This window comes from Thermobia domestica, chromosome 13 (assembly GCF_964235325.1).
Source record: "Thermobia domestica chromosome 13, izTheDome1.hap1.1, whole genome shotgun sequence".
Lineage (NCBI taxonomy): Eukaryota > Metazoa > Arthropoda > Insecta > Zygentoma > Lepismatidae > Thermobia > Thermobia domestica.
This window is the reverse complement of record NC_137466.1, coordinates 215,526,074-215,539,927: the sequence shown is the minus strand read 5'-3', so window position 1 is coordinate 215,539,927 and position 13,854 is coordinate 215,526,074. Positions and strand designations below refer to the sequence as shown.

General features: G+C 36.2%; 1 protein-coding gene across 4 annotated transcripts in view; it reads left to right on the top strand.

Moving 5' to 3' along the window:
* Window positions 1-2,472, top strand: part of LOC145669018 (sodium-coupled monocarboxylate transporter 1-like) — a 94,954-nt gene extending 92,482 nt beyond the window's left edge. For all 4 annotated transcript variants that reach the window (XM_081737355.1, XM_081737356.1, XM_081737357.1 and 1 more), the window contains exons 14-15: window positions 370-589; window positions 2,320-2,472. In XM_081737355.1, the coding sequence (XP_081593481.1) occupies window positions 370-589; window positions 2,320-2,370 (271 nt within the window). In that variant the 3' untranslated portion in view covers window positions 2,371-2,472. The remainder of the gene's footprint in view (window positions 1-369; window positions 590-2,319) is intronic.
* The last annotated feature ends 11,382 nt before the right edge of the window (window positions 2,473-13,854 follow it).

The following is a 13,854-nucleotide window of genomic DNA, read 5'->3' as shown; positions in this document are numbered from 1 at the left end:
TTGAGCTCTAGTGATGCATACAATCGCGCTTTGTTTTCTTACCTTATCTCAGTTTTAGTTTGGAGAATGTTCCTTAGTTAATATCACGACAGTTTCTAATACCATAATTCCTTTCTGAAAGTAACAATGAAATATTTCTTAATGTATTTTTTCCGTGAAAATGCTAAAAGTTTAAATTCTTACCGCCTTATGCAGAGTCGTTTCGACGTATGATTAGCGTCATACTAAACTACTGACTATTGCAGGAGACTTATGTTAGTCGAACTCTTTAGTATGGCACTAATCGCGCATCAAAACGACTCTGCATAAGGCCCTTAATGTTTCAATAATATTAAGTACTCTGATTGGAAATTTAATGTTTATTTCTAGATCAGATGTTTTCCCACTGTATCGTATCTCCTATTTATGGTACACGTTCCTTGGAATGTTTATCACTTTTATCGTGGGAGTGCCAATAAGCTTTATGACTGGAGCACGGAATCCTAGAGACATGGAGCCAACCCTTTTTTCTCCAATTATTCGAAGGTTTTTGCCGAAAGATTATGAGAAGAATGAAGTTGAAGTGAGCTTGAATCTCGTTGAAAATAAGGTAGAAGTGGTTTCTTACAACTTTGTTACTTGTATTTCGTTTCAAAGGTCTTTGTTTCAAAGGTAAATAAAAATTATTTTTATGATGAATGACTTTGCTGCAGCATGTAGTTGTAGCCTAAGTTTGTTTCGTTATCATTTAATATAATGATTAGATTCAGTACATTTAGATGCACACTTATTTATTTCTGAAAATAACCTATGTGTCAAAGTTGCTTCCAGCGCTTTTTCCACGCTCTACTCTAGCCAATTGTTTTTACCTTGGTCACAACGAAGCAATTGATGTTAGATTTACATCGAGGTTGCAACACCCAAATGTCACGTAATGGCACGTGGAATTATTATCATGGTAGCAAAGATGGAATAAAACAAGCTCTACGGGGCTTGTAACTCCCTTCGCTCGCTAACGCTCGCTCAGCTATGTATCATGACGGAGGTAAATGACTTTTTTATCTATAAAGTTGTGTGTGCAAAATGGAATAATTATCACAGGATATTACATCACGACCGGTTGTTCTCTCTCGACTATTTAATACAAATCTTCGCTTTGCGAGGTCCTCACGTCTTACTCTCCTATTAGTTTATAACGCCATTGTTTATAAGGACTATCAGAAATCTCTAGCTAAATGGTGGAATAAGAGCAATGTATGTATTATATATTATGTAGAAGGGAAAATAAGTATTACTTTCACTTCATTTTAATGATATAAGTGTTATGAAAATTTAAAAAATAATAAATTCTTACATCGACCGGGTTTGAACCCACGCCCAAACCGATTTTCATTACTTGCCGGCTCGCTAACATGCTCGGCGACTAGGACCAACGCCAACTGGCGTTTGATTTGTGCTACGTGACGGGAAACGGATAACTCCTACCAATCAGAACCGTGTATTTAGCTCCTATGGCTAGAGTTGAGCTGATTCAAATATATGCGGTTCCAAGTGGGGATAGGGATATAATTTTCTAGCACTATAATCCCTTTTGGGGCCCTTCATTCCCCTATATGCCTGCAACCTGCTTTTCCTTTCCCTCTTGGGGCCGCGGTGGCTCAGTGGTAGAGCGTTCACCTCTGGTGCTAGGGATTTCAAGTTCAAACCCTGCTCCCGCCAAGTGAACTTTGTGGTGGACAAACACCGTATGCGTGGGTTTTCTCGGGGTTCTCCCGTTTCCTCCCACTTTCTTCATTCCACCATTTCATTCATTACTCATTATCACCGTCTCCTTTAGCCTAACCGGCATAACCGTGGGACGTAAAACTCAAAATTTCATTTCATTTCATTTTCCTTTCCCTCTTGTTTTACTGCTACCTTTGAAAATTTTATTCCAAATTTCTCGATCATGTAAAAGAACTTTTGCTAAGATCAAGCAATTTTTACTTTCTCTGAATGCAAGCAATACAGATGCAATTTTAAAGGCGAAGTAACTGAAGCATCATTTTTATCTCTACCAATCAGGAATTTTAAAGAAAAGTGATTCCTGATTGGTAGTGATAAAAATGATGTAATATTATTTATGTTTTCAGTTGGAATAGTAGTCTGAAGAAGGAAGTGATATACTTCCGAAACTGTAACATTTCTAATTAATTTATAATAAAGATTATAGACAGCATTGTAAGAAAGTTGTATTTAGTTTGTGTAATAAATTAAATATGTGTGAGAAAATAATTCTAATTTGAAGGTTACCATAAGGATAAAGACTAAAATATTTCATACATGTTTCTTTATTTGCAGAAACTCCATGCTGACATAATACGGAAGGATCCGAAACTTGACATGCATTGACATTGGATACACCTAGGAAGTACCCACAATGCCTTGTAATGACTTTAATGACTTTGCATTTCTTTTATTATTAATAAATAAAGATGAACCAGTAAAAACATTTTTGATTTTGATGTTTTATTTTTATACCTTTAATTCAAAAGTATAAGATACCTTTGTAAAATAAGATACTTTTCAATACAAATGAAATGATTTTTTACGAGAGGTTAAATAAGAACTCTAAATAATTTATATCATCTACTGCAAGCAATATCGCTAATCACGGATTAATTTTACGTTTTCGACGATTTATCTTAATCCGATAGTTAGAAAAAAATCTTCAGATCAGTGTTGCCGCAACACATTATCCTCATTTCGATGATTAACTTAAATTTATCCCCATGCACAGATCGATCCTCGCTTGCTACAAATGAAAATTAGGGGCGTTTTAATGGTTATTTAGTGAATTTTCCAGGTCAGTAGTAGAGCTTATAGTACGTAGTTTCCTGTATGAATCTTAGTCAAATCATGAAAGATTTAAAGGAGGTAGTAACAAAATATTCCAGATAACTGTTAGCATCATTCACGTCCGGTTGGAATGGCTCCATATATTGTATCTCTCTATCCATCATGTTAATTACTGTATAAACTATAAACGACTTCCTCAGAAGTATCGACTACATTAAAATCTAGCAGCACTTCTTCAACACTGAATATACTAGGCCTCAATTAAGATGCATCTTATTTATTTATGTACTCCAATTTCATTGCACACACTTTTCAACACTTACTAGGGATGATTCCATACCGGGACCAAGTACCTGGAGAAGACCTATATAACGTCTGAAAGCTCTTGCCATGAGAAGTACGAAACCGTTTTCAAATCACGGGCAAGCCCACAACCTGACCCTATAAGAGGCCAGTTTGTTGGAGTTTGAGACCCTATGCATTGCATATTCGACATGAATGTTATGGTGCATCAGCATAAGCGCCTAAGCCAATCATGTTCATTTTCAGCTCATTGCTAGAACGTGACTCGGGCAAGGGTTTGATAATATCACTTTGCCCCTAACGTACTAATTTGGTCAGTATTGCCAACCAAGTGTAAATACAATGTGGTAGATGGTTTCTGTACCACTAGATCTATATCCATGAAACGTGAAATAAACACCATTCGTCATTAGAAAAAAACATACTGTGCACGTATCCCTCTCTCAAGAACCCCAGTTTATCAGTGTTACCAACCAAGTGTAAAAATGAGAAGTTGTAAAACAGCTTCCCTACGATGAGACACCAAGCTTGGCAGAAATATTATCAAATTACACTAAAGCAAAAATATGTTTAGCGTGACTGTTTCCCAACCATTCTAGTTGTCAGTGTTGCTATCCAAGTGTAAAGATCACAATGTTAAAAATGGTGTGCTTGCCCTTGAACGAATATATAACAAATGTGACACAAGGAGCATTGGACAGTGGAAAACATAGTGTGTGTGTCCCCGTCTCCCAAGCACCCTAGTTTGGCAGTGTTTGCAACCAAAGCGAACATTTAAGATTTTCGTATGAAGTCTACAGCATTGGCGAACATAATTAGACTGTGACCTATACTAGGTTGTTAGTGTAAACTCACAAGCACTTATGTTGTTAGTGATTCCAACCATTGTAAAATACATTTTCTCGAATGGTTGCCTGAGCAATGCATGCATGCACACAACTTGGCATAAACGTCATTCAACACTACAGCAAACAATTTGTGGTTGTTACCATTCTGTCAATATTGCTAATGTTTTAAAATGGATGTTCGTCAGATAGCAATATACTAGCTTGGTGCTATTTTTATATTTTCTAATGATATGAACATGAAGCTGAACGTATGTCATGGAACAGGACTATTCACCACTCAACAACTAACAGCACAGGTTAGGAGCTCGTATAGAAAGAAAAGGTTGGATAACTCATGCATGAGTCTGATCATAGGAGCTCCATTGTGGCATATAGAAAGCAATTGTGGAGAAACCACGATTTGTCTTTAGAGTTTGCTCATCATACCAAATTGTGTGGCATGCCACACGCTAAATTTGGGCCATACGTATCCATGGTTCAACAATGTTAACAACATATTCCACCATACAATCATGGGGAGCGTAGGTAATCAGCAAGATGGGTCAACAGATAGTAGAAAAAAGTTACGAAAACTATTCCCTTCGTGCATCTTCCGTGCAGCAGACGATTACTGTTGAATACTAGTGTTTTCACAATTGGAGGTGTCCCTGACCATGCATCTTACAAACTTGCGTCAGATGTAAATGTACTTAAGCAACCGATCTTGGGATTGCTGGATTTATGTCTTCTCGGAAATGGATTTTCCGAATCAAGAAGGAATTAAATCTGGTCAGGTAACCTTGCGAAACAATCTATTCTAGAATGGTTGAAAACACTAACAGCATGGGTGCTTGTGGATTCACACTAACATACTATAAACTTAGTATGGGACACAGCCTAATTATGTCCGCCTATGCTGTAGACTTCATACGGAAATCTTGAATGTTCGCATTGGTTAGCAACACTGCCAAACTAGGGTAGTTGTTAGACGGGGACACTCACACTATGTTTTCCATTGTCCAATGATCCTTCTGTCACATTTGTTATATATTCGTTCAAGGGCAAGCACGCCATTTTTAACATTGTAATGTTTACACTTGGTTGGCTACACTGACAACCTAGAATAGTTAGGAGACGGTTACACTCAACTTCTTTCTGCTATAGTGTAGTGTGATGTTTCTGCCAAGCTTGGTGTATAAACGTCTGATCGTACATAACCTGTTGTAAAACCTTCTCATTTTTACACTTGGTTGGCAACACTGATAAAGTGGGGTCCTTGGGAGAGGAATACGTGCACAGTATGTTTTTTCTAGTGACGAATGATGTTTATCCCACGTTTCATGGATATAGATTCAGTGGTACAGAATCCATCTGCCACATTGTATTTACACTTGGTTGGCAACACTGACCAAATGAGTACGTTGAGGGCAAAGTGATATTATCAAACCCTTGCCCGAGTCATGTTCTAGCACTGTTGCCACACTTGGTACAATTGTACCAAATTCAGCCCTTTTTGTCATTCATCGGCCCGTTGGTACCACGCTGGCATTTTCAGCCCCTTTTGTGAAAAAGTTGGTACAATTCTACCCAATTCAGCACCATTTAACAAATACTCGTCACATTTTCAAAAGTGTCAGTAATACTTTTCCTACATCTCACGTTACTCATACTGTGTGATGTCATGAGGAGCGAACTCGGAGATGATTGATTTGTTTCTCGTTTTATATATATTTTTTCATATATGACCATAATACCGTTTTGATTTATGGTCACTTTGAAATAGAGGCGCGTTTGGTTTCCTTGCAATACATACCGAAGATGATAACTGTTTTTTCTTAATTTGCGGCCTCTGTTATACTTCTACGTGCGAGAAAATTTTCATCTACTTCCACGGTTGTTTGGGATCCTCCCAGCGGCGTAGCAATAGGGTAGGCAGGGTAGTTGAGTTGATTTTAGTTTAGAGTCCCTTTCAGCAGCGAGGCTATATGAGACGTGGACCTACTGATTAACGTGGAATCCGAACCACATGAGCTCCCGCCGGGAATCGAACCCGGCTCTCCCACGCCAAAGGCGCGTACGCTAACTGCTTAGCCACGGAGGAGCTCAGGTAGGCAGGGTAGGCATTGCCTACGGGCGCAGGACGTTTCGGTATATTAGGGGGAGCCCCATGTTTTTTAATTAAAAAAATACAAATTATATAAATGGAGCCCCAAGTTTTCGTGGTCTTCACTTTCAAACATGGCAAGAATAAAAATTCCTTCCCTCTTCTCTCGCAGTTCATTACATTTGTGTATCAAATTATTGGTATTACTGCAAACTTGTCAAGGTTATAGCACTGTATGGTTAAGAAATTAATCCTCCTGGCAGTTAATTATTACCGTATTAATACGATACCAGTGCTATATTACATGTACTGAGCTTACTAAATATAAATAAAATTCCCCTGCGCAACAGGCTTTCAACAATAATGACAAATTCTCCAAGCACCAAAGGTTGGGCAAACCGGGCAACTTCCCGGGACGCTAACGTCAGGGGGGCCAAACGAGCACCCGAAAATACATTTTCCAACATATTTTCTAACATCACTGTAATAAAATGTAAAATATAGGTTAGGACTAGGTTGGGGGGGAGGAATACTCATTGGCAGGGTGAAAATTTTACCTTCGTCCCCACCTGATGTTGACTGAGATGACGTAGTGTTAAATGGATGAGGACGATACTGACCTATTTATGCTCTAATCTCAACATTATTGGAGAGTAATAATTAGCTGATCATGTTAAATACCGATTGCAATATTACTTACAGCATTTTTGTAGATTTGATAACTTTTTTTTTTTTTTTTTTTTTTTTGCAGTTAGAGAATTTTTAGCCCTGTTTTAGCGGAAAGAAAAATCTCATATTGGCAACACTGCCCAAAGCTAGTCAAATGTGGGATGTGGCACATACGCGTAAGGTACAGATGGTCATACATTGGTCTATTAAATGGGTGAGGGGGCGCCACTAGGTATTTTGCTTAGGGGCGCTAAAGGCCATTGTTATGCCACTGGGTCCTGCTATTTGGATGCTTTTAAAAATATTTTTTAAAAAGAGCACTTTCTTGATTTGGACTTGGAAGAAGGGGGGGGGGTGTTCTAGAACTTTACCTCTTTTAGTTTCGTGTTATAGAACCATGTATTACACTGATATAAAATAATGAATTCAGACCTTTTTGTTTCAATTTGGTACTATTTTTCAGCCCACTCCTGACCGAGGATTGTGGCAACACTGTGTTCTAGCAATGAGCTGAAAATGAATATGATGGACTTAGGCGGTTATGCGTGATGCATCATAACATTCATGTCGAATATGCGATTCATAAGGTCACAAACTCCAACAAACTTACCCCTTATAGGGTCAGGTTGTGGGTTTGCCTGTGATTTGAAAACGGTTTCGTACTTCTCATGGCAAGAGCTTTCTGATGATATATAGGTCCTCTCCAGGTACTTGGTCCCGGTATGGAATCATCCCTAGTTAGGATCATAACTGAATTCCACTTGAACGAATGTAATATCATGGCAAGACAAACAAACCCAACCAAAACAAACCCAGCAACAAAACACTATAATAATGAATGCACATAATATTCTTTTTTCTTCAATGACGTCACCTTTTCTTGAAACCATTCCTGCCAGTCAACATTCCCAACAACTACTCTCCTCCTTCATGTTTATCCTCTCTAATAAAACTCGAAGACCACAATTGGTTTCTTGTGTTTTTGTTTTTCATAGTGGAAAGCTTCAAGCAATGAAAATGTCATAATTACCGTTCTCGTAAAGCTCAAACACTACAAATGCAAGTACAATAACGAAAAGAATTTTCCTCAACTGCAGAAAAAATAAAATAAGGTGAATATTCGGTCGTAATTCATCCTGACTGCCAATATTTGGTTCTGCTATTTCCTTTCTTTGTTTGTGATTTATGTTGTATTTCAAAAACATTTTTATCTGTTATATCCAACGTGAACACGAAGAGGTTAGCGGAAGTCCGTAGAACATGGAAGCTCCTCAGTTACAGAAAGTGGCCTGCTAATAACGGCAAAATAATTATGATGATAATGATATCGTTATCAATTCAATGGCGTTGCTCCTATTCTAGTTAAGTGTACAAAATCCGCAACAAAATTTGCTGGAATTATATTACCATTGTTAACGAAATTATCTACTTCCAAGTGCACCATCTACTTTACATTTTGTTCAGAAAAAAATGAGCTTCCATTCTGTAATTAAGACATTCAATCAATTTCGTCCTACCAGAGAGTGATCAAGCCGATATTGGATAATAATAACAAGTAAAGATTTAGTTATTCTTGCATTCAACTGAAATTAATATGTTCTACTATTCGACCCGTTGGACGAATGGCTGTCAATAATGCCAAACTACACTCTGTAACCTCCTAGTCAGCTAAACGTAAATAAATTTGCTTCTTTAGGTGTTATCGTTAACGAAGATCCTTTATCTACATCAAAATAACGGATGTTGGACTATACAATATTTGAACGATAACACTATCATGACTGTCATTTTTAGGTATATTCAAAAATAATTCTCTTTGGGCAGTAGGATGTTGGAAAGACAAAAATTAAGAGGTAAAAAGTTTAACATAATATATAATCTCACAAAAAATATCGAAGAGAATATTGTAGCGTTGGATGATGTACTCATTCTTTGTGCTGTCATGTTATTTTGTAGCATCTGTATAATAAAATGCTAGGTTTATATGTTTGTCTCCAAAGATAAGTTTAAGTATTTGTCTCCAATCCTTTCGACAATGAGGTCTCGAAAATCACATGTACTAGAAACGTGCCGCTTTCGCTGGTTGATTCCAAATTTTATGTAGATTGACCAATTCTATTTCAATATTTAGAAAAGTATGGCCGTTATTTCTTTATTACACTTTTAAGGGATACATTGGAAGTGTTAAAATTTAAAAAAAAAAAATAAAGCATCGTATCCTACGAGTTATACATTTCAACATTATACAGTTGTATACAGGAGTTGTATATCTCTCCGGCGTTTGTTTCATGGCCAAATTATAATGAAAAACGAAGGAAAACCATTTTTTCATTCTAAGATGAGTCTTTATTCTTTGGAGTGTTTTGTTTAATGAACACCATATATCACTGATATTATATTTAATTGTATATGTGATGTATTTGCTTATTACATACTGCATGAAAGAAGAAAGAAAACACTAATCATACATGAATTAGACATTCCAACCGGAAGTAGGGTCCAATCTTGAATATGGTACGAGATTTATGGTAACGGTAATTGGTAATGGTAATGGTACGAGATGAATATGGTAATTTAGAAATCTGCCCTTTATGGTATTCCTTGTCGATTTTTATCAACACGTCTTTCATTTGTGCCTGTAAAGGAGTATCTACATATGTTGTGACAAATGACAGCGAGATTCATGCTTATATGTGGATGTTGCCCTGCGTAGAGAGCGCAGGTTCAGCTAGTGACATATTAAAGTTTGTTGTTAGATAATTATGGTGATCTGTTCATACAGAAACCCTGCATGAGTAGTTAAAAAATAATTACATAACTGACGTGGTTCAAGTGAAGATAATTTTTAGGACAAGAATTAAGTTTTGTAATATGGAAGAGAGCTATGAAGAGATGATTGACGAATCGAAGAAATGTGTGATACAGAATCAGTCAACGGTGCTGTAAGCACATCTAATCGTTCTTAATATATACCATATTTAATTACTAACCTATTTGTGAACCAACAGGTAATGGAACTCTAGCGTGCATTAAATTTGTTCGAGAAAGACCGTGCTATGAATAAGTTGAAGTGTTATTAAAAAAACCTAAGTTTGTTGTCGATAGGCAACAAAGCCAAATTGGTGTGAGATACCGAGAAACTGTCTTCTGATATGTAAAGGGTGGCCCAAATGAAGGTATACCCTCCCTGCATTGATCACGTAGAACATTCTAGCTTATTGGTTCATTGGCTTTTGCTCTTCCGAGCTTAAGATATAAATAAAAACATATTAAGAACAAATAATAAAGAAACTGAGTCTACTTGATGGATAACAATAAAAAAATGATATAAAAAGTAAAGAGTTCATCAGTAAGGGACTGTATACCTAATTTTGGACCACCCTGTATTTATGGTCCCAACGGTAAATTCATTATTCTCCTTTTTCTCTCTTGAAACCAGAAGTGGTAGATAGACTAAAATCAGTAAAATATACCGACTTTTGTTTAACGGATTCAACGTCAGAACAGGAGGTTCAACCTCCGATGTCAACAGCTTGAAACCTCAATGAGTTTGATAGTCTTGATATGATGTTCTGTACAGCTGTTTAACAATCTGTAATCAACTGCCTGTGATTTCATTCCAGAGTGCAGAGTTAACTGTCTAGGACGAAGAGTTTCAAAATCGCCTGCAGAAATCCCTGAAGTTAATGTGGTTCATTATAATCGGAATCGAAATCGAAATTTTTCAAGAATTTTTTATTTTTTGTGATCGTGTTAATTAAATCTGGGAAGCATCAAAACTAGAAGTATTATGTAACGAGCACCAGTAATCAAATTCCTTGGACTACTATTTTTAGGTACTTTGACTACTCTGTCCACTTTGAACCACAACATTTTATTATAAATCTTGTTATATACAAATATAACATCTAAGATCACTCTAATTGTTTTACAAAGTCAACACGCAGACTAATATAGAAACAAAGAAGACAGTTAAATATTGACAACCCAGCCACTCAGTGCCTAGTTTGGGGATGCAATTTTGAGTGTAACTGGATGCCTTCCACTCACCATCTAGAATGAGTGGGACAGATCTAATATTCATATGCGAGAGGTTTACCAAATGGGGATAAATACAAATAAGAAAATGTTAACTTCATTTAAATTGATATCACTATATTTCTCATAAGTAAGATTTGACTGTAGGATTTCGTGATGCTTTTAATAACGAATACTAGGAACATTTGCCAGACGAGTATTGCAATGGACGAGTATTGAGCCTTTGAGCCCTGAGTAGGTGTAACACATACCTGAAGATTCTGGTGTCGCTCCAACGATGACCTGGTGTCGAACGTAGCTCCTCTCTGATGATACTCCTGATTACTGGACGGCGAGGGCGAGCATTGAGGTATGGATTCCTCTTAAATGCTTATCTGGACGTGACGTTCTACGTGGTACGAATTATGTTGATTACGATGACTTTCCTTTGGCTGTCATCTGACTGTCTGGCGATTTTAACTAAGTTCTCCAAGGCTTAATCATGGACTGAATTCAACTGCTCCTGACTGATCTCCACTGATGATCTCCAAGACTCGATCTCCAAGACTCGATCTTGAACCTCCAAGAACTGATCCTGAACCTCTCTCATCCTCTGGTTTTGTTGAGCCTGGTCCAACTTCTGTCGTCTGCTTGTCGTCTGCTTGTCGGCTGCTTGTCGGCACGTGCGACCCCTTTTCACATGGAAAACAAATTCCTTCCATGTGTCAAGACTCAAAAACTGCAACTCTCGACACACTCTGATTTCTCGATTCTAAGCAATTTCCGCATATCCGTGATTTCGTGAAATTTGTGAAATCTTACAGATTCTCTTTGTACAATGCACAGAATCTGGCTAATGCGAGAATAGACGCATTGTCTGCATTACCTTCCTGCATTGCCAGACTCTCGACGAAGACATTTTATTAACATTCTATTTACAACATTATGCTGACTCTGGAATAATAACATTGTGCAGCTTGCATTATATCTCATACATAACATTCAATCACCTTAACCTTAATATACGATTCATGTAACGTAAACATTAAAAATAAAATTGAAAATATACAAAATTATTAACTCGAAAAACGAGTCTTGCCACAATATTAAAGTATACTCTTGAGAGGAACTTGAACCCATATTGCATTGTTCCAAAGCCAAACACTGGAGTCCGCTCCTATATATAAATAAATAAATAAACTTTTATTTTTATTCATTTTTAATTTTTTATGACTACCGAGACGAGAGAAACATCGAGGACATTTAAAATTCCAACTGTGCTCTTCAGATTGAATCTCATGATTGGATGTCAATGTCAGAGGCTACTCGGCTATTATCACCTGCCCTCGCTCTGTCAGGTCATTTGGCGAAAACACTAATAAGTTTTGTATATGCAGGTCGTAGCAAACTTCCATTGAGGTTATTTGATGGTTACGCTGAGATGTAAACAAATGAGTGGAAATAAGTGGAAGTTATCGTATATTACAAATGGTAGGACGATTTAGCACTGAACAATACAACTGTGTTGTTTACGTGTATGGGACTCTAATAGTAGACAAAGAGCTGCTGTGTAGAAATACCGAAGATGATTTCCCAATCGATACGTTACCCCATGGGGACAACACATCATAGTTTTAGGCCATCTTTGACATGAAACCTCGGAGATAAGTATTTTTCTACTTGGACTTCACTTTCAAATTCATTTAAGAGCATTTTAATTAATTTAGGTCGCTTTCGGATGTTCCAAATCCGGTAAGAGTATTGGACAATGTAACTCTCCTGACACAGTAATAGGTCTTCCTGAAATCAATAAATGATTGATGTACCGGAGTATTTTGTTTCCTGAAGTCAGTAAATGATTGATGTACCGAATTATTTTATTTCCTGAAATTAATAATTGATTGATGCACCAGGGTATTTTATTTCCTGAAATCAATAAATGATTGATGCGCCGGAGTATTTTGTTTCCTGAAATCAATAAATGATTGATGCACCAGGGTATTTTATTACCTGAAAACAATAAATGATTGATCCACCAGGGTATTTTATTTCCAATATTTGACGAACGATAAAATTTGGTCGATAGTTGATCAATTTCATCTATATTCGCATTTATAATCTTCAATAATTTCATCTGCATATTGGATCAATCAGCCCTTGGAAAAATATTGTGTGTGTCCCTGGTTGAAGTCGTTAGAACAAAGATGATTGGCGATATTATTTTAAACATTCCTGTATATTCCATTGATAGTAAGAAGTTTCGTAACAACATGTTGATCCTATATCTAGATTTACGCTAATATTGTAAGTATTCGAAAGATATTGTAACCAAATATTAAGATCTGGAGACGTAAAGTACTTTCAAACAAATATTTTTATGCAGAAAACATTACTGCTGTGGTATAAAATAGGAAATTACAGATAAGAAAAACAACATAAATCAGCATGTTCGGAAATGAAGAAATTCTTGAAGTTCTGTTTCTTATCTAATACCTACATGTATACAGAAAAAAAATATATATATTAACATGCGTAAAAGAAGACGTATTATCATGGAAAGCAATTTTACCTTTTCCTTCGAGAAATGAAAATTCTTTTGTGTAATGAGCAGAAAGTGAAAATTTAATTATTTTAGTATTATGGTAAGATTTTTTCATATAATATAATCTACCGTAGTTAATTTATTTTCTTACTCTTTTTATGTATTCTACATCTGAACAAATATTAAAAATGAACGGGGATTTTTTTAAAAAAACGGATTCAATAACAAAAAATACAGAAAGGCTCCCTACTGCATTTTGGTAATTACTCAATGAGTCATAACATCCGAAGAATTAATACTTTATTCCAACATTAAATCCATAAAGTCTCCAAGCGTATTGACTTTACTTTCGCTATATTTCGTTTTCACTAATTTACATGATTTCACTGATTTTTTTTAATGTCCTTTGGAAATAGAATTTTGTGTTTGTAATATTTAAGTGACATGAGATGTACTAATTCTTGTATACAGATGTATGAGATTCTTCCTTTAGTTTGTAACGATGTATATATATATATATATATATATATATATATATATATATATATATATATACACTTAACACATTAATACAA